General features: G+C 39.0%; 1 protein-coding gene across 1 annotated transcript in view; it reads right to left on the reverse strand.

The window, feature by feature from the left end:
• LOC107720516 (A-kinase anchor protein 13-like) overlaps positions 1–20,672 on the reverse strand; it is a 97,467-nt gene that overhangs the window by 37,640 nt on the left and 39,155 nt on the right. The window contains exons 5-8 of the mRNA XM_016528244.1: positions 19,130–19,313; positions 16,088–16,274; positions 13,054–15,766; positions 11,865–11,938 (exon numbers count right to left, since the gene is read on the reverse strand). Coding sequence (XP_016383730.1) covers positions 11,865–11,938; positions 13,054–15,766; positions 16,088–16,274; positions 19,130–19,313 — 3,158 coding nt within the window. The remainder of the gene's footprint in view (positions 1–11,864; positions 11,939–13,053; positions 15,767–16,087; positions 16,275–19,129; positions 19,314–20,672) is intronic.

A 20,672-nucleotide genomic window follows, 5' to 3' on the forward strand; every position in this document is an offset into this window, starting at 1 on the left:
CCCAATCCTTCAATCTCTATTATGAATGATAAACTTGCCTTTGAGTGGAAAAGCAAATGAAAAGCCTCAAGTACAGACAGAGCTCTCAGTTTCAGCCAATTAAACACTAGTTATCAACACTTATGGATGTGTGTATCTGGATGTATATTACCAAAAGCACAAAAATGCGTTTATGTGAACAGATTTGCAGAGAACCAGAAGGCTAGCTGGGATACTGCTCAGATATTTTGTGTTAGTTTCACGGCTTGGTAATAATGGTAATGCATGTAGCAGACACACACAGAAACACTTCCAACCAGACAGCGTTTAAACCAATTACTGAATGAGTCGTGAAAATCACTCCACAAGTGTGGCATATTGAGCCAATGTGCAGTAATGGAAAGATGTAATGCCTCATACTGACCGAATGCTCCACTGAGAGCACTTACATGTAAACATGCCATAGAGAGGAAACAGTCAGCCAGAGTCCTGTTCTTTGATCATGAATTTTATGGATACACGTTTTAAGGATAACTTACAAAGAAATAAATCAAGCATAAAGGTTTGTCAGGCTAGCTATGTTAACACTTAACAGAGCAACATACCTGATTGATCAATCAATATGGATTTGTTTATAATGATCAATGCTCATCTCAAAAACAAGGTGCCGATATAATGCCAGTATATCAGACATTATTATTTATTCCATAAGAAAAAGTGTCCAATAATATGGGGGTTATAAAGAAAAAGTGATTAGTAGTTGACTGGTCATGTGGTCAATATGTCAGCTGCCATAAGGCTACTAATATCACTGGATTTATCTTCTCATGTGACAATTTCACTATTAATACTATTAATGTTTTCAGTTTTAATAAGAAAAAATATACAATGTTAAATTTAAACTTCTTTAAACGTAATAAATAAGTAGAAAAGGTGTGCATTATTCATTGACAAGGCAGATCTATACAATACAGATAATCTCATTAGAAGGCCACACCAAATATAAATATTTGCCTTAATTAATAATAATATGATATGTGCTATATGTTTGTGTTTTACATTCTGCTGGCCAAAAATCAGTCTGGTCTATAAATCAGATTATGTTTTTTATTTTATAACTATTGCTGACAGGCAGATTTGAGTTATGTAGGTTTATGCATATCATTCAAAAGATTTCTTTTTTTTAAAGACATTTATATTCAGCAAAGCAGCGTTAAATTGATCAAAAGTGTCAGTAATTATGTTCAAAATATTTCTATTTCAAATAAATGTTATTTTGAATTTATATTCATTAAAGAATCCTGAATAAGAATTGTTTCTTTTGTAGCACCAAATCAGCATATCAGCATAAATTACATTTCATAATATATTAAAATAGAACAGTTGTTTTCAATTACAATATTACGAAATATTACTGGTTTTACTTTATTTTTAATCAAATTAATGCCGCTTTTGTGAGCATAAAAGACTTCATGAAATCTTACCAACCCCAACTTTTTGAACAGCAGTTTGTTATTCTGAAACTTCACTGTCAACCCACATTCAGAAAACGAGACCCAGCTCTTTTTTGACTGGCATGTGTGTGAAAACACACACAAAAATAAAGCACATAGCATACTATTATAGCACACATATTTATGTTTGGTGTGGCCTACTGAAAAAAGATAGACGTTCTTGTGTTATTGCAACTCAAGGCAGCCCAGGACTCTCCACTGGGATTCTGCCTGTAACAAGTGTGCTTTGGATAAAAGCTTCTGTCAAATGACGGGATGCAGCCGGACACAATGGGGATTTGAACAGGCGCTGGGACATAGAGCCTATTGCAGGGGATGATTTATGGCACAACAATGCAGATGTGACATCAGGTTTCTACATGCACGACTGGAAATTAAGTATGAGAATAAGAAGACATGCAGAATTAATAAACACAATCTTTGAAACCATGCGTGTGTTTGGTAAGGAAAGGAATTATGACAAAGGAGTGTTGTGCGCGAGCTCATGATGCAGGCTGTAAAAAGCTGCCATGCATTTCCCCAGGCGTGTAGCTTAATTGTCTGTACGCCACTGGTGGCGAGTAAATGGGGCCATAATGGGGTTCTATACACAGAACAACACAACACTCCATTGACTGCCAAATCCAACACCTCAAAAGAGCGAGATCCCGAAAAAGAGAACAACAGAAAGATGCACTTAGTAAAACATGATCCTCCATATGACCTCTCCTGACACGCAACCCCTTTCTGATGGTATTGTCTTCCTATGGGGACCCATGTCACAAGAACAGGAAACTACCATAGAATTGCCTTTTTCAAACAATCTCCTTCCCATGGGGAATTACAGACACCTAGAACAGGTCAGCAGTGGCCAGAAGAACTTTAAAACTTTATTTTTTACATTTTCGTAAGAAACTATGAAGGATCGTAGCCTATACAAAATTCAGTGACATAATGGTAAAGTGTTGTTGGTGGTTGCAAAGGGAGTTTTTAGTCTGTTAGACTTTTCTTGGACAGATTTTTTTTTACAGTTAGGTAAATATATAGGGTTAAGGTTAAGGATAAAAAATTTTTTTAAAAAAGTATAAGGCTATCCAAACTTTAACAGGTCATTTGCTGTTTTTAAATAACATCAAATCAATCTTAAAACTAAAAATTCAAATATACTTAAGTTAAAACAATTAGAAAATGGTAGGTTAAAGGGATGCATTAAATTAATCAAAAATGACAGTAAATGCATTTATAATGTCACAAAAGATTTCAATTTTAAATAACAATTTTAATCATTCAACTATTTCAATAAACATTGTTTGAACGTTCTATGCATCAAAGAATCCTTAAAAAAAGAGTAATAAATGTTTCTTGATCAGCAAAGCAGCATATTAGAGTGACACTGAAGACTGAAACAATGACTGCTGAAAATTCAGCTTTTCCATCACAAGAATAAATTAGAAAGCAGTTATTTTAAATTTTAATAACATTTCACGCCAAATCCAACACCTCAAAAGAGTGAGATCCCGAAAAAGAGAACAACAGAAAGATGCACTTAGTAAAACATGATCCTGATGCCCTCCATATGACCTCTCCTGACACGCAACCCCTTTCTGATGGTATTGTCTTCCTATGGGGACCCATGTCACAAGAACAGGAAACTACCATAGAATTGCCTTTTTCAAACAATCTCCTTCCCATGGGGAATTACAGACACCTAGAACAGGTCAGCGGTGGCCAGAAGAACTTTAAAACTTGATTTTTTACATTTTCGTAAGAAACTATGAAGGATCGTAGCCTATACAAAATTCAGTGACATAATGGTAAAGTGTTGTTGGTGGTTGCAAAGGGAGTTTTTAGTCTGTTAGACTTTTCTTGGACAGATTTTTTTTTACAGTTAGGTAAATATATAGGGTTAAGGTTAAGGATAAAAAATTTTTTTAAAAAAGTATAAGGCTATCCAAACTTTAACAGGTCATTTGCTGTTTTTAAATAACATCAAATCAATCTTAAAACTAAAAATTCAAATATACTTAAGTTAAAACAATTAGAAAATGGTAGGTTAAAGGGATGCATTAAATTAATCAAAAATGACAGTAAATGCATTTATAATGTCACAAAAGATTTCAATTTTAAATAACAATTTTAATCATTCAACTATTTCAATAAACATTGTTTGAACGTTCTATGCATCAAAGAATCCTTAAAAAAAAAAGAGTAATAAATGTTTCTTGATCAGCAAAGCAGCATATTAGAGTGACACCGAAGACTGAAACAATGACTGCTGAAAATTCAGCTTTTCCATCACAAGAATAAATTAGAAAGCAGTTATTTTACATTTTAATAACATTTCACAATATTACTGTTTTTACTGTATTTTTGATTAAATAAATGCAGACTTCTTTCAAAACATAAATCGTACCAACCCCTAATTTTGAATGGTAATGTAAGCAAAGAAAGATGAAATTTGTGGCAAAGTATCTTTTGAGTGCTCTGGCTCTGATAGATGCAGCTGAAATCCAAACACATCCATGGTCTAATCATGGAAAGGGAGACTGTTGAGATGGGCTATATTTAGAGATGACAGAACTTCCGAATGGCTTATGAAACAGAGCTGTAATCCACTGAGTGTGGAGTGAGACTGTCCACAGACTGTGGTCTGAGCTGGTCATTCTGGACACATTCCACAGATATGACGAGCTGTGGAGACAGGAAAACCTATGTCATGGCAGTGGGCACCAGAGGACGTTAAAACGGTCTCACAGATACAGTCTCAAAACAATCACATGCCATTTTCATACTGCAAAAACGCTTAACAGCTACCGACTTTGATTTAGCATGGTTCTCCTACCTGTTTCTGGCAGGTGGTTCCGGGTAAAACACCTGTGAAATGACTTAAACGAGGTGTTAAGTAGCCATTTGGCTTCTCGATGAATATCAAGGAGGTCCTTGAAAGGAATATGCTACAACAAAGGTTTACGTCAATTGAAAAGTGCTCCCTTGGGTGCTCTTTCAGACGAGCGGTGGACAACCTGTCTTTCTCAAACCTCACTTAGCACTGACCCGGCACCTGCTGCCCAGTTTCTTAACTAAAAAAAACAGTTTAACAGCCTCTTTTCAGTTCCAACCACAGATGTTAATGTGGACTGTATATTAAAATCTAATTCTCTATAATTAAACTATTCTTGTCATTAAATGAATAATTTATCATATGTAGCCCTGAGAAACCTATATCAAATTACGTCTCGTCCCTCATTCTGTAAAAATGAACAGGAATCACACAGCTATAACAGAAGCCTAGCAGGTAAGTGTGCATCAGGAATGTGAATAAACTGTAAATAATAATAATAATAATATAAAATAAAATGTAATTTAAAAACAGAAATGCCATACCATAACAAAAATCCTTTAATTTAAGCAACTTATATGAAGGAATAATTATGCATGGCATTTCTCCATTTATAACTTAAAAGGGGTCATATGATACGATTTCAATTTTTCCTTTCTCTTTGGAGTGTTACAAGCTCTTGGTGCATAAAGAAGATCTGTAAAGTTGCAAATGCTCACTCCAACCCCCGGGGTCCTCACGTGTGGTTGCCGCTCCTTCGTCGGATCCGCCGGCCGTGCCGTTCTCAACCCCACCGCCTCTGCTCACTCTAGCCCGGCCGCAGCTCACGCTAGGCCGCCGTGTTTTTCGTTGTGAAAGCGAAACTATTAAAATATTTTATACCTACTACAATTCGATTTTTTTTAAATTAACTCGCCTTCCCACAAAATGATTCTCAGACCTGCTGCCAGCTCACGTCAGAAGACGGAGAGCAGAAGGAAGCAGGAGAAGTGAATGGAGATAAACAGGCAGTGAAGCAAGCCTGCACCAATGCACTTATCAAGAGCCTATAATCGAGGGGTCAGACTGTGGAAAGGCCCTTTACATGTCTGGCTGTGACCTTCACTGATACAGTACCAGACCAGTCACTAAATATACAACCTCCAACACACTGACAGCATTCCAGCCAGCGTCCCTACTGTTCCCACACACATAATATCTAAACTAGGACACAGTACACTACTATTGTTTTTACAAAGCTTTTGCATTTTTAGACTAAGCTTTATATAAAGCTTCTGTATTTTTAGAATGAAAATTACCCTATTTATAGATCCTTTTAGTTCCCAAAAGGAAAAAAAACTTTAAGGTGCACTTTTGTCCCTAAAGTGTCGATATGAAATATAAACATTGCTTTAAAGCTTTAGAAGAAAATATGGACAGAGAATTCTCAGGTTTCAACGTATGTTTGACAATTACTTTTATATTTTCCTTATACATTATTTAATGTCCTCGAAAACGACGTAGTCTCAAATTTTGTTAACTTCTTGGGACACTTTTGTCCCTAAAGTGTTGCTATGAAACATCCACATTGCTTTGAAACTAAAGAACAAATCTAAATCTTTGTGAAAATGAAAAGTCTGAGGACTGAGAAGTCTCAGGTTTCAACATTTGTTTGACAACAAACACTAGAGGAGGAAAAAAACGGTTACCGTTTTAAATTACTCCATCTTCAAACTCCAGCATGTCTAGAACAAAATGTCAAACCCAAGAGTCAGCCGACAACGGTGGCCAAAAATTGAAAAGCAGGCCTCATCGTTCCAAATCCAAAATTGAACTCCACCCAAGCCAAGCAGCAAAGCTCCACAGCTCTCTCACACACACACACACACACACACACACACCCCCCTTCGATTCAACGCGAGCGAGATCTCTGGCATCTCAACAACGCTCCCGGCCAACACTAATCAATGCAATGTGATGGCACACGCAACTGTCAACAAGACAATCTGCAAAATTTATGGACAAGTCCCGCAAACATTGATTTTTAACAGACTTTTGAAACGAACTCAACAAAGAACACAACTACTGCTGGTTTTTAGTTTTGTACCTTTATCAAAACCACGTCCACTGATCTCTTGTCCTTTGCGCACAGGCTGTACTTTCGCCGGTGTCGCTCGTACATCTTTTCCAGGAGTGAAATGTCAAGGAGAAGAAGAAAGTGCTGTTATAGTCCAACATGAAGCCCGAGACTTGTGGAGTTTCCAGTCAAGCTTTGGGAAAAATGAGCAACTCTCTGCACATCTGCACCATGAACCAGCCCCATTCTCACTCTCCCTCCCTCTCTTCTTCACACACTTCTTTCTCCCCTACCTCCCTCCCTCCCTCTCTCCTTTTTCCTTCAGCACACTCCCTCTCTTTTTCTATCGCTGGCTTTCTTTCTGCTTTCACTGTTTGTTAGTTTTTTTAACAGACTCACCGTATCGCAGCTGATCATTTCTTTTCCCTCTTTGCTCTTTCTCAATCCCTCTCATCCCACCGTTTCCATCCTTCTCTATTTTCACATAGAAAGCTTCACGTCGTTCCCAATGTGCATCACTGTGTGGTTGAACTATGATCGGTTAACTGCGACCAAAGAGGACAAGGTCGTCACATTCATTCTCTGATAAGAGAAACGTTTTCAGAGGGTTTTCATCCTTTAAACTGTGGGGCAAGATTCCCAGACTCCACCTATAGCTTTGTGTGTGTTCTGTGAAGTGCAAGATAAGCCTTTTCATCCAAGTAAGCATTCTATCAGAAAGATTTTGTCATGATAGAACATGATACACTGTTGATCTATGCTGTTCACAATTCAAACAAGAAGTATAAGGCGCAATAAATCGGATTTAGCTTAGCATTGGACGCAAGGGACCTTCAAAACTTGCATCTGTATAGAACCATCAACCGACTAACAGCTGGAGCCATGGCAACCGTTTCAAATGGCCAGAATGATAAAAGGCCAGAGCACGGGCTGATGGGATTCAATGCAATTGAGGCAGTGCGAGGAACTCAAATTGAACTTTTGGAAAAGAATCAGAAGTCAATTATCTTGAGTTCATTTTACACAAAAACTCGAGGGTTCATGTGAAAATACTGGTTCAGTGTTGTTGTTAACTAAAACTACTAAAATAGATGTTAAATGAAATAAAGCTGAAATAAAAATATAAATCTCAATATTAGATGAAAAAACAAACACAAATAAGTTTTAAAGTACTAAATTACTCAAATTGAAAGCTAAATAGAATTTTTTTTAAAAAGCAAAAACTAATAAAAATGAAAAAAGCACAAAATTACTAAGACTAAAATAAAAATGGAAACTAAAAGCTAATTCAAAATATTAATAAGTACTATAATACTTATAACACTGCCATGGCTGCTACTAAACTACTGCACAATATATAATTAATTGGGAAACAACGAGAAATTTAAATATTGAATTACTTGAAACTGTGGATTAAAGCAAGGGTGGTAGCATTATGACAAGCCTGTTGTTGACCCAATGCATGCATGCCGAACTGCACTGTTTGTCCACATGTGCTTGGGAGTTTCCATCCAACATACAGTATATAATGAGGGTGTCACGGTGTGGGAATATATAATTTTATACAAAAACACAAAACAGTCACACAGACACACCTTGAGCACAAAAACACCTTCAATTAAAGTCTCATACACTTTTCCACGTTTAGCATGAAGATCCTTACTTGTACTTAGGAGTAACAGATATTCAGATAACTGTGTAGGTTGTCCTGACGCAGTCAATTTGCTCTTTACTGTGTGTTTGCATGCATGCGTGTGATTATCCAGTGGAGGAGGGGATAGGAGAAACAAGGGCTCTTTGTGGGGATCCCGGCGCATGTTATCCCGATGTTTCACTCAAGACCACTCATCTATGATTTAAATGATTTAAATCTATGAACACAATCTATGATTTAGGAACAATCTGACGAAAAACTAATTAAATTGTCTTTTTTTTTTTTTTACTCTCCTCATGTCTGTCCTGTGAAATTCAAGAATATCCTGGATGCTCTTTTCACACACAACAAATGACAAAAACACGCCATAAAAGCATCCTAAAAGTGGTCCATATGAATTGAGTGCAATATTGAGAGTTTTTTTGAAATTATATGATAACCTTTATGTGAATAATAGACTGCAATTTGGCATTAGTCACTAGAAATACTGACGTTCAAGAGAGAAGCAGTGATATCCGAATCATGAATGAATCATTCCTTTGAGTCAGGTCTCTAAATGAATCAGTTGATCCAATTCACGAAACTAGTCGGAACGATTCATTCACACATCTGACTGATCCGGTTTTTGAATTCTCGAACTCGCTAACTCAGGGGTCCGGGCATAATCATTAACAGCTCAATGAAGAAAAAGATTAGCAGTGAATAACAAGTTGGCATTAAAGGGAAATTCATCTGTTCATCTGTTTTCAAAATGTATGTTATTGATGTTTTTGTAAATGATTCATCCATGCAAATGCTTCTGAGGTTTGTTTGACCTTTTAAATCAGTCAGCCATAATAAGGTATCTTATGATTTCAGGAGACGTAAATATAGTTCAAATATAGTTATAAGGCCCACTATTATAGTGTAGGTGCTTGTGTAACTTTTAAATGCATTGAAAAGAGTGTCAAATACTAAAATACAAACTTCTGCTTTTGCGTTCCACAGAAGAAAGCCATATGGGTTTGAATCAACATGAGGGTGAGTAAATGACTTTTTGGAAGAACTAATGCTGGAAATGAGAGAACAACAAAGGATAATGGACTGAGGGAAAAAAGAGGATGACTTGAAAGGGGCGAGCAGAAGCACAGAAGTTGAGTGAGAACAAAACAAAGGATATTTCCATCATTGGCGGAGCCAACAAACAGATGCATGAATGGAAGGAGTGTGTGTGGATCTAGACCAACCTCAGCGGTGTCTTCAACCCTCCCACTCCACCAACAGCAGCCCTTTGCTTTTCTTCAACATCACGCCATTCTTACACTTCACATTCCAGCGCTTGAGAGGCAGCCTTGTTCCTTTTTCCAACACACTAGACGCCGGATTTGTGTTTGCGTACGTGTTTGTGAGTGCACGCTAAGGCTCTGTTTCCCAGGGGTGGCTTGTGTGGTTTATTAGTTTGGATGTTTAGTAAAAAAGGAACTCCTTTAAAGGGGTTCCCACAGTGCATCTTGCCTGCTGCACGAGGACAGATGAAAAGAGATGGTGGCATATTGAGACCACAGTCTGTGCTTTTTTTGCCCTTGTCCCTCTCTCTAACATATATGTAGACTACTAGACAGCTCAGTGCACATCTGGAAGGAGTTATATTGCATCCTAACACAAGAGGGAGCCACAGCGCTCTAGACGTCACAGGATAATAAGCTAAAAACAGCCAAACTACCCATTACCCATCACACGTGCAGGATGAAAAACATTCAAAATCAGTATGAAATCAAAAATTACTGCATTTATGTTCATAAAGCATGTTTCTGGTCTTATGTGAATGATTCATTCGCCCATGTTTTAAAAAAAAAAAAACAGTGCATAATAATACAATCATGCTAATTCTTACAATCTTCTCTCCTCAGCCTCTACAAAAATAACTTGGATTTCACCCTGCCCTCTGTTGGAAGCAACTGCAATGAGGAATTCATTCATCAACTACCTCCAAAGGTGAGAAATATTTGAAGACTGAGCTTTTCTGGTGTGGAAAGATACAAATCAGTCAAGGTACATGCTAGCATGACAAATCAGACTGAATGAAGCGACCTCAGATCCGATTTCCAATCCACCTTCATAAATTAAATGACAGAATGACAACAAAAGTGAAAATGTAAGAAAAATCACTATAAAATTGTTTTATACATTCATTTTAAAAACATGAAAATTATAATACTGCTTTAGCAAGCACCGCTATTAAGAACTCCGGCTTTCTTGTGCTTTGTATTGGACAAGCAAGGATAAAGTTAGCATGCTAGTCAAAGTTGGGATGCTCTTTAAATGTGGCCTCTGCTCTTATCTTAAGAGTCTCTTAAGATAGAATGTTCCAGAGTGTAATTTCTTTCAAATGCTGACAATGTAGCTATACAACCTCATGATGCGTTCCAAGTCTGCATGCCAGACTGCAGATAAGTGTAAATGTAGCTTGATTTCAGAGGCAACCTAGAAGCTACAGTACCTTGACGAGAGAGGTCAGAAGGGGGTACAAAAGATCAGACAGTCAATAATGGGTTAATTCTTTTTACCCCAAATAGGGCCTAGATTCAAATAAAACTGGAAGAATGCAGCTTAAGCAAGCTAATGGTTTAAATTCTCTGCAAATTAGCATTCTCTGCTAATTTGTTTGAAGACAAAAGGTGTCTCCACAAGTGTCTCCTCAGAATGAATGAAACCCCATTATGTCACTCAGTCAATCACTTACAAGAAAAAGATAATTTCAGCACTCATGCTTGAGTGCACTACAATCAAAACAAAGATGCTAGTTGCAACCTACTAGCAAACACGTGTCAGTTTCCATTGCTTTAAGGCCCGTTCACACCAAAAAACGATAACTGTAACGATAGCGTCCACACCATCGGATGATAGCATTCTGTTTATTATAAGTATGCACTGCAGTTTTCTTGTATGCTGAGCTCTTTAAAGTCGGGAGAATTCTGACCTGTTGTCAATGTTTTTATCGTTCAGTAGATAAAAAAAAAAAGATCTGAAAGTGATTCCAATGATATTGTTATAGCTGTGGTGCGGACTTCCCTATTCTTATTTCACGTTCTCAAGAATTAGAATGATTATTATAACTTTATACCTGCAGTTATCATTACAGTACATAATTGTTGGTGTGAATGGGCCTTTATATACTGTATCAAGAGGTTTAACTTTATCTTTCACCTCCTCAACAATAATTTTAGATCATATCAGGTACTCCAAAACCAAAATATGAGGCACAGGAAGCAGTCAAAACAATATGGATTCCCACAGGAAGATGACAAAATAAACATCTGAAGTTCCTTCTAATCAGAAACTCCTAAAGACTGAAGATAGTCATCTTACTTCATCACTCTTGCTGGCCCGAATAAACACCCAAGCTATCACATCTTCCCTTCCTCCCTCTGTTTTCTCGCCACTGATATCATCCCTCTGACACACAACTGGAAAAAAAAGGGTGAAGTCATCTTTCCTCCTTGAGAAAAGGACAGCACACACACACAACCACAGTGTGAGCTGTAGGGTGGCAGTGTTCCCATATCTACCAGTTTGACCTTACGAGACACAGTTCAGCAGTTCCAACTCAGACCTGCGTCAGAATGCTGAGGCACTTTCAGCAACCAGGCGGAGAAATCAGATTTACGACAGAAGGTCAGGTCCAAAACATCCCTGAATTTCTGCTCAGTGGAGCCTTTCAGGAAACTACCACCGTCCTAGCTACTGAGTGAGAATTCAGGGTGGCTGGACGCAAACTCTGAGTGAATCATACCAAGAGGTCTAAATGTTAATGATTTATTTAGTGGATGGCAGGTTGAGGAAAATAGCCAAAGAATAACTCACCATTTGGGAATTCACTATGTCTGCTGAGGAGTCTTGGTGTCCATCCACCGCATCCTCTGCTAAAGCGCCATCAACTGTGAGGTGGAATCAAGAAAGATGACATTTATAATTTGAAACTAATAAAAGGCTGTAGCACTTTTAAGTTTTAAAAGTAATTGCTTTGCCATTCTGTCAAACTTACTGTAGATGAAGAGGCTAGTTTTTTGTGCATGTACAAACAACAAAACGCTTCAGGTAAATAAGTGAAACCCACAGTTTCAAGGAAATTCATGTGTGAATTTTAATGGAAACTTCCAAAAAATCAATACGTAATTCATTAACTCAGCTGCTGATTCATGTCCAAAGAGCAAACATTTCTGTGGCGCAGGTTTATTTGTTTACTCAGAAATGAACAAATCGTAATAAGACCATTTAGATATGTTATTAACCCCATGTTTTGATAAAAGGAAGTGACTTATTCCTCCTTTCAAACTGAGATCAGCACCTCCACGAATATGATATAAATAACACATACAGTAAGCAGCTATTAGTAGAACAATGCTGAATTCTCACCCATGTGGAAAAGAGCTGGGCGTCTACTTTGTTTAAAAAAAAAATATATATATATATATGTTCAAAAGACAATCTTTCTAATGTTTTCATTCAATGAGGTGAGGCAGAGCTGACATCACCAGGTTGCCATGATACAACGTGCTGCAAATACACATTATCATTTGCAAACACTCCCTATTAACACTGCTACCTGAATGACAAGGAAGGTTTTTCCCTTCCGGATGGAAACCTAAACCGTTGATCGAGCTTTGTTTCAAATGACAGAAATTTGCCTAATTGTTACTAAAAATAACATTACAGACAAAATGGGAATAAATATTGACCTATATAAGAATAACTCAATGTTATGTCCATAGAAAATAGTTTGTAAGGCAAACACCATTGTATTCACATGCACACACACAAGCATGAATCAGAATACAATGAAGCCAATGACAAATTAGCTTAAGCTGTAAACAATCTAATTAGAATGACATGACAAACATACTTCATTTTGAAGCAGCACAAAGTTTCAGACTTTCAAACAACTGTTACACAGGATGACAGTAAAAAGTAGCATTATCAAATAGCATCAGATTCCCTAAAATAATTGTTTACACAGTCAGCACTGAGAGAATGATAAATCAAAAGGCATTACCTGTCATTTGTTCGACAGGTGGTTCCTCTGCACACTGCTGAAGAGTTTCACTGTGATCCATCAAACAATCAGGAGTATCTTGATGTAATCCATTCAGGCTCTCAGGTGTTTCTGAAGGCTGCAGTTCCTCAGACAAACCATTGTCTATATCCACTGGGGAAGTGTGTTCCAAACCCTGGTGCAATCCACTATTAATATCCAAAGGGGAAGTGAGCTCAGCTGTTGAGGATGAGGCATTGAGTGGGTCAGGCATGGAGGAGCTCTCCAGAGCTGAACCACTGCTGGTGTCCATGGGAGAGCATGGGCTGTCCCCCGAGACAGTCATCTCGCACATATCGGTAGCCATGTCAACACATTCATCCCCACCAGGAATTACAGCAGAGATCTTTACTCCATCAGTGAAGGGGGTCTCAGAAGGTCTGCTGCCTTGGCTTTCTGTTAGAGGCGAGGCACAAGACAGGTCAAGGTCATTCACACATTCAACAGTAGGTTCTGATGGTGTACCATTGTCTATATCCACTGGGGAAGTCTGTTCCAAATCCTGGTGCAATCCACTATTAATATCCAAAGGGGAAGTGAGCTCAGCTGTTGAGGATGAGGCATTGAGTGGGTCAGGCATGGAGGAGCTCTCCAGAACTGAACCACTGCTGGTGTCCATGGGAGAGCATGGGCTGTCCCCCGAGACAGTCGTCTCACACATATCGGTAGCCATGTCAACACATTCAACCCCACCAGGAATTACAGCAGAGATCTTTACTCCATCAGTGAAGGGGGTCTCAGAAGGTCTGCTGCCTTGGCTTAGGGGTGAGGCACAAGATAGGTCTAGGTCATTCACACATTCTGCAGTAGGTTCTGATGGTGTGTTTGCACTCTCTTTGGAGGATTCTGGGAGCTGGAACTGTGCATTGGATTCAGGACAATCATTGTGTGTGATTTCCGGCAGATCAAGAAGCTTGTTGATTGTGTCCTGTGAAGTGGAGTCAATTTCCCTTTCCTGTAGAGGGTCATCTGGAGCAACATCTTTAAATCCCGGTTCACCTTGCAAAGTGGACACTAGAACCGATGGTTCCCCTGGCTCACAAATTTGATTTTCATTTGTGGTATCTCCAGAATATTCCTCAGGAATCTGCTCAACCAGTTTGGACGTAGAGTCTGGCTGAACAAATGTTTCAGATGCCTCTTCTCCTCCGAAAGGAGTTCCTATGATTATATCAACTCCAAAATGTTCAGAAGACAGTATCGTAGACACATCCTGTTGTAAATCACTTACGATAAAGGCTTCAGAGTCAACAGGCAGAGAAGATTCATCAGAAGATTTGGATTTGTCATCCAACTGTGAGACAACAATGTCATCAATTGATTCCTGCTCTTCAAAGATCTCCTTAGGGTGGTTTATCCTCTCATTAGAGGCTACCTCCTCCTTGCTTCCATCAGGTAGAGACCCGGCAATCTGGCGAGATGAAACCTCTGCAGTGATGCCAACAGAAACACCTGCTATTGCACTGATGTCACAGTCTGAGTCATTCAAAATCTCCTGACATTCTAATGCAGTTTCTGAAGATTGTGTGACTTGGTGTGGCTGTTGAAAACCTTCTGTAGTCTCAGACAAGGGCTCCACAGCTGGACCTTCATGAGGAGAAGTCTCAGGAACGGGTGAGAGCCCTCGTCTAACCTTATGCACCGGTCCTGGTGCCATGTTTGGCTGGAGACTTAACGATTCCAAAGGATCACCTCCTGAAATGCTAAATCCAGAGTTCTGCTTTATGCTAACGTCATCCGTAACCAAACCAGAAACTGACTCAGTGTTGCCTTTGGTGTGTTCGCTAAGATTTCCTGTCTCTGTCTCTAAGCTACCATGCGGCTTGTCAACACCATCAGAAATAACAGTTTCATCGTTTCGTACGGACGACGTAACCTCAATATTTACCTGAATTAAAGTCAGTTTAGCTTTGTCTGTTCCCACCGAGCATTCCGTAGGCAGCTTGGGCTCAAACTTTTCGTCGTGCTGATCGTTTTCCTCTGGATAATGGGAAGAAAGTGCTTTAGAGTTTAAGCCTATTTCCTGGCTGCTACTCGTCTCCCCTTCCCTTTCCTCTGGTAAGTCCCCTCGCCAACTAAGATCAGCACTCCCCTCGCTCTCCTCCTCTCTTTGTGAAGGCTGACTAGTTTCCGTGGGGAGGAGACCCTGAGATTGTGCGTGGCCCATGTCTTGGGACTCAAGGTTGCCAGATTGAGCGTTATTGTCTTTTTCAGTCTGTAAACTCCTCTGCCAAGCCTCCTGCTCTTCTTGGTTCCCTTTATCAGGCTGTGAAGCAGCCCCCTGTTTGGCACTGATTACGCAGAGTTCTATATCAGCTTCCTCCCGCTGGTTTCCACAGGAAGGGGCACTGAATGTCACAGAATCGCCTTCTACCCGGTGCTGCGAACAGTCAGCCTTATCTGACGCCTTCCCAGTATCCCCTACAGCTGGCGGGTCAAGCTCCACCTCCCTGTCCTGTGATTGGACATGATTTCCTGTGCCATTTTGACGAATACACAGTCCATCCTCAACGGCAGAGCTGTTCGATTCGCAGGTTTCTTCTTGTTCAGAGTTGGGTTCCTGATGCTCAGGCTCCAGTGAATTGGCTGGTACGCAGTCAGCAGGTTCTGTTCTATCACTGGAGTTTTGGTTAAGAATCAGCAGTGCTGGCTTATGCTGTGGTGGAGGATCTTCCTGAATAAACAAAGTTCAAAAACAGCTATTAAATAAAGCAGCACGCCTTATACTGCCCTCATTAAAACTGACATTAAACATTCAACCAGAAAAACAGAGCAAGAGTGCGTGCACAGAGATAGAAAGAGACAGTCTAGTTTGTGATCTGCATTTAGTCACTTCCTTTAGTCACAAATAGCTACCTCCTGCAGTGTTCTACCACAAAAGCAAACATCCCTGCTGATTGTACCCAGCTTGAAATATCACTGTGATCTTAAAGTGGCAGAGCAAGAAAATAGGACCCACCTACTGCCATAGAGGACTTCAAAATCACTGACTCACCTTCTGATGTGACTGAATGAGGAGTTGGAGCTCCTCCACATCACACTGAAGGCTAGGTGGGGGACTCCCTGGCACATCCTCTAGCGTCAGGGTGTAAGTGTTTAGCTTGGGGTGGTGTCGCAGAACTCTGCCTTCTGGGTAATGCCACTTGGATGTTTTCGTCTCCAACTCAGGCAGATTGTCAACCCTGCCCAACACAAACATAGCAAACTTTGAGAACACCCAATCTCAAGGCACTGAATCAGCAAGGCCACACCCAGCACACCTACAGAGGATGTGAAGTAATGCACAATACTGATTGTGGTTACTGTGGAGAACACAGAATGTCGACTTAAGTGTGAAAAATTACTTGTTTAAACATCGTAGTTAAACTTGAAACAGGTTTGAATCCGGCACAATGCCACAATGAGCTCGGACAACAAGAATTTCATTGCTGCTTTAGACAAAGATATGAAAAACTCACTCTCACTAGTGTAAAAACCTGTTCTGCTTTTTTCTTGTGTAGGGAGAGAAAAAAAGCGTGATTACATTAAAGGTGAAATTGAAGTTCCTGGTGCCAGTGTCAACATGTCAAACAAATAAATGTGAATAATAGATTTAAGGTGGACGCACGACTGAACATTATGTATCGTAGTAATAGCAAATTACTAAGGCGGAATCATCTTCATCAGACCCAAAAAGCTACAAGCTTTCGAAAGAGAAAATGTGCAACTGTTTGTCTTTTTGTGTTTGTAAGTGGCTCAGATTGTCCCCAGAGCCCTGACACATGGGTAACAACAGGAACTATTTTCACCTGCTGTGTATCTAAGGTCCAAAATGGTATCCATAGCAACACTGTGACATCATTTATAGGAAACTAAAGAGTGCAAAGTGAAAAGGAGAAGCTCTTAAGGTCTTGCAGACTTGAGAGGAATATTTTAAGCAGCCTGAGCATTAGCCAAATGACAGATGTGATGAAAGGCTGAACTCTTAAGGACTGGAGAGCTGAACAATTTGTCCTGTATAACTGCTGTTTGTCTTCTATCACTAACTGAACCGATTAATCTATAAATACAACATAATGACATAAAGTGGTAACATTATAAAATAATATTTAGATATATTCAAACTCATATATATAATTGAAACCTGAGCTTTAATACATAATACCAACTTTTATTTGATAACACAAAATTGAGTGTTGATCATGTTTTATGTTATGCATTATACTAAAGGTGAAATCATAAATAGGCAAGTAATATAATGTATTATAACAGATCACAATGAATATTATAAGATATGATATACTGTATTTGAATGATTTCATAGAAAGTACATCAAAATATCTTAGAGAAACCACCAACGAAATACCATGAGCTTTGATGGAAAGATTTGAGGCAACATCTAAGTGTGTGCTGTGGTTCAGTACACTTGCTTTAAATGAGGCACTAAACCAAAGCACTTAACGGCCTTCTATAACAGACCCTTGAATCCAGAGAGCACAGATCACATGCTAGCTCTGGTCTCTCTTCTATCCTTCTGTCTGTGATCACATTTCACTGGCTTAACCAAAGTTGGGCAGCCAGTGACCCGGTAGACATCAGTCTGGGTGACACAGCTAACAGGAAATGGGTCCTAGAGTGTTGCATCTCTCTAGTATTAATACAATTATTTAGCCTAACTGTCATATGTATAGGCTTGGATTCAAATCTAATTTAATAGACATGAGGTCATGGGTATACATCTGATTAACTATGAACAGAAAAAAAATGGGATCAAATCGAGCATAGCTCTCCAAATTCTCCCACTCATATATCATAAATATATGAGCAGAGCTTTAAAGGGGAGACCTGTTTAGTTTTCAACCCTGAGGAGTACACAGACTGCCTTGGTACCCTGTTTTAGAATAGTCAAGTAGGGAAACATAGGTTTGCCAGCCATAGACTGTGAAGAGCACTGGCTGGAGGAAACTGATAAAGGTAAACGTTTCTGTTACACACGTACAGGTAATGCCACTTTACTGAGTAAATCTGTAGACAGGATCTTGCTGGTTTGAAATGCAAAGGCTTGCTTTAAAAAGCTTATGTGGCTTTAACTGTTTACAAAGAGCTCAGAGCCACATGGCCTGTCCTTGTGCTTTGCTCTTGTCTCCCCCACATTTCAACATCCTCCTTTCTTCAGAACACAACACTAACACTTTCTTCAGAACACAACACTAAATCTCGCCTCATTCACATGATAAAAGTCATTGCTTTAATATTATAAATCTGACTCAGTCTAACATTGCTCTTTTTGAGAATCTAAACAAACCCAATACAAACATTGCCTCAACAGATCTGTTTGGCTGACCCCGGGGGTGTTTAGGACATTGGAAAAGTAAAAACTTTACCTTTACGAGTGCGACTTAACTTTTTATGTTTGAGAGCAACTAATTTGATAAAGCTGTATTTGTTTAAGGCATTTCAAAGGTCACAACGTCCGTTCTGTTTGATAAAGTCTGTGGCTTATAACAGCCTATTCTTGGCATTAATCTGGTCAGGTTTCATAGATCAAGGGGGACAATAATGTCAATCAACAATGGCTGTATGAATTTGTCTCAAATGCATGTTTGTATTAGTTTTACAACAGAACAAGGCAAAAATAATCTAAACATCATTACATAATTTTATTTCTCAGGCAATTCTCAGGACTCATTTAAGGTGTTACAATAATAATAAATATTATATATGCTGTATATATGTTAAATTAAACCCATGTAATTACAAACTAGAAGTAATTCACCAGTAATAAAAAAGGTAAACCATGAAGAACATTCAGTTATTGGGATTATGAAACTGAATTTTTAAATTTTTATAATTATGTATTTTAACATATATTGCCACTCTGTTTCTGTAACTAAAAACTCTCAAAATAATCCTCTTTGTCATTATAGCAGAAGTATCAGAAAGATTTTGGGGAGCCTTCATAAATTGTCTTCGACAATGGGAGGCCTTGGAGACCAGAAGGTTACTTAAAAACTAGCCAAAAATACTGGTTATGGATATAATTTTCTTGCACACTTACTCCGTCAGCAGTTTCTGGAGCTGCGTATGGCCTTTCTTCTGGGCGACCCTGGCCGGCGTACGACCCTGTTTGTTGGGAAGTCGGAGGGCCTCTCTTCCTCCAGGTTGCTGGAGGAGAAACAGTGCTACCTTACGTAGCCCGCGCTTTGCAGCAAAGTGCAAAAGTGTGTCTTGTGGTCCAGGTTCTATAGGGAAGGCAAACAGAATCCAGTTAAGGTTGCGATCTCAGCTCAATCTCTCTCCCTTGTCCTTTTAAACAACTCACTATTATCTAATGCATATTTCTGATAATGTTGCTTGAGGAAAGTGTCACACTCACTGCTTCTTGGGGGCTCTGAAACTGTAAGCCGCGCCCCCTGTAACTTCAGAACCAATGAGAGCCGGCAAAGCCTTCAAACTAGACCCACCCCCACAATTCCCTCGACCTCTGTCAATAGAATCTCCTGACAAACTTGTGCAAACAATTTCAATTAGATGATTTACAATGAGGACAGAAAAATCAGGCAGAGAGGTTTCCAGAGTGAAAGAAGTTATCGTATTTGAAGGCGTTTATCATAAAGACAGATTACAGAGTGCCGTTTTAGAAAGTTCAGGAAGCTTGAATGAGGCTCTCTGTGAAAGCAACAGAGACAGAGGCAGAATTGTTCTTGCTGGTTAATGAGAGGCTGAAAATGAGACTGCCCTCGCTTAATCGGCCCACTGAGGATCCAACAACCAATTTGAAAAAAAAAAAAAACTGTGGTAAAGTGATCTGGCACTGGAAAGAACAGCAGATCGGAGACACAAGAGTGGACATGACACTATATTGAAAATACTGGTGTCGTGTAACTTGTATCCCAAGGCCATGTTAGAATTGTCGTACTCAAGCCACAAAACACTGCCGTTATTACAGTATTTATTTTAAACAGTGGTATCACAAGGTTTCTGAATGTTTACGGAAAATTTAGCAAATAGAGTTCAGAAATGCAGTAGGAGTTTAACTTCCCCGTCTCAAAGAAACAGTTTTGTCATCACTTACTCAACCTCATGTTGTTCCAAACCAGTATGATTTTTATTTCTTACATGCATCTTACACAGTGAACATGATCCACATCCACAAATAAACAAAAACAAACAAGAAACGAATAAAAACCTAAAAATAAGAACAAATAAACAAAAAAAATTAACTCACACCTCAGGTCATTCTAAACATGAATGAATTTTATTTAATGTGTGTATCTTACACAGTGGATTGGAAACACACTTTATTAAAGGGGTCATATGATGCGATTTCATTTTTTCCTTTCTCTTTAGAGTGTTACAAGCTCTTGGTGCATAAAGAAGATCTGTAAAGTTGCAAAGACTAAAGTCTCAAATCCAAAGAGATATTCTTTATAAAAGTTAAGAGTTAGCCACACCTACCTAAAACGGCTCGTTCGAACACGCCCCCACATACCTACCTCACTATGTGGGAAGATTTGCATAAAGCCGCCCAAATGTTCACGCAAAGAAAGAAAGCATAACTTTTATTCTCGCTGTAGTATTGTTGACACTGCAGCCATGTC

This window comes from Sinocyclocheilus rhinocerous, unplaced genomic scaffold (assembly GCF_001515625.1).
Source record: "Sinocyclocheilus rhinocerous isolate Xijiao unplaced genomic scaffold, SAMN03320098_v1.1 scaffold3040, whole genome shotgun sequence".
NCBI classification, from domain to species: domain Eukaryota; kingdom Metazoa; phylum Chordata; class Actinopteri; order Cypriniformes; family Cyprinidae; genus Sinocyclocheilus; species Sinocyclocheilus rhinocerous.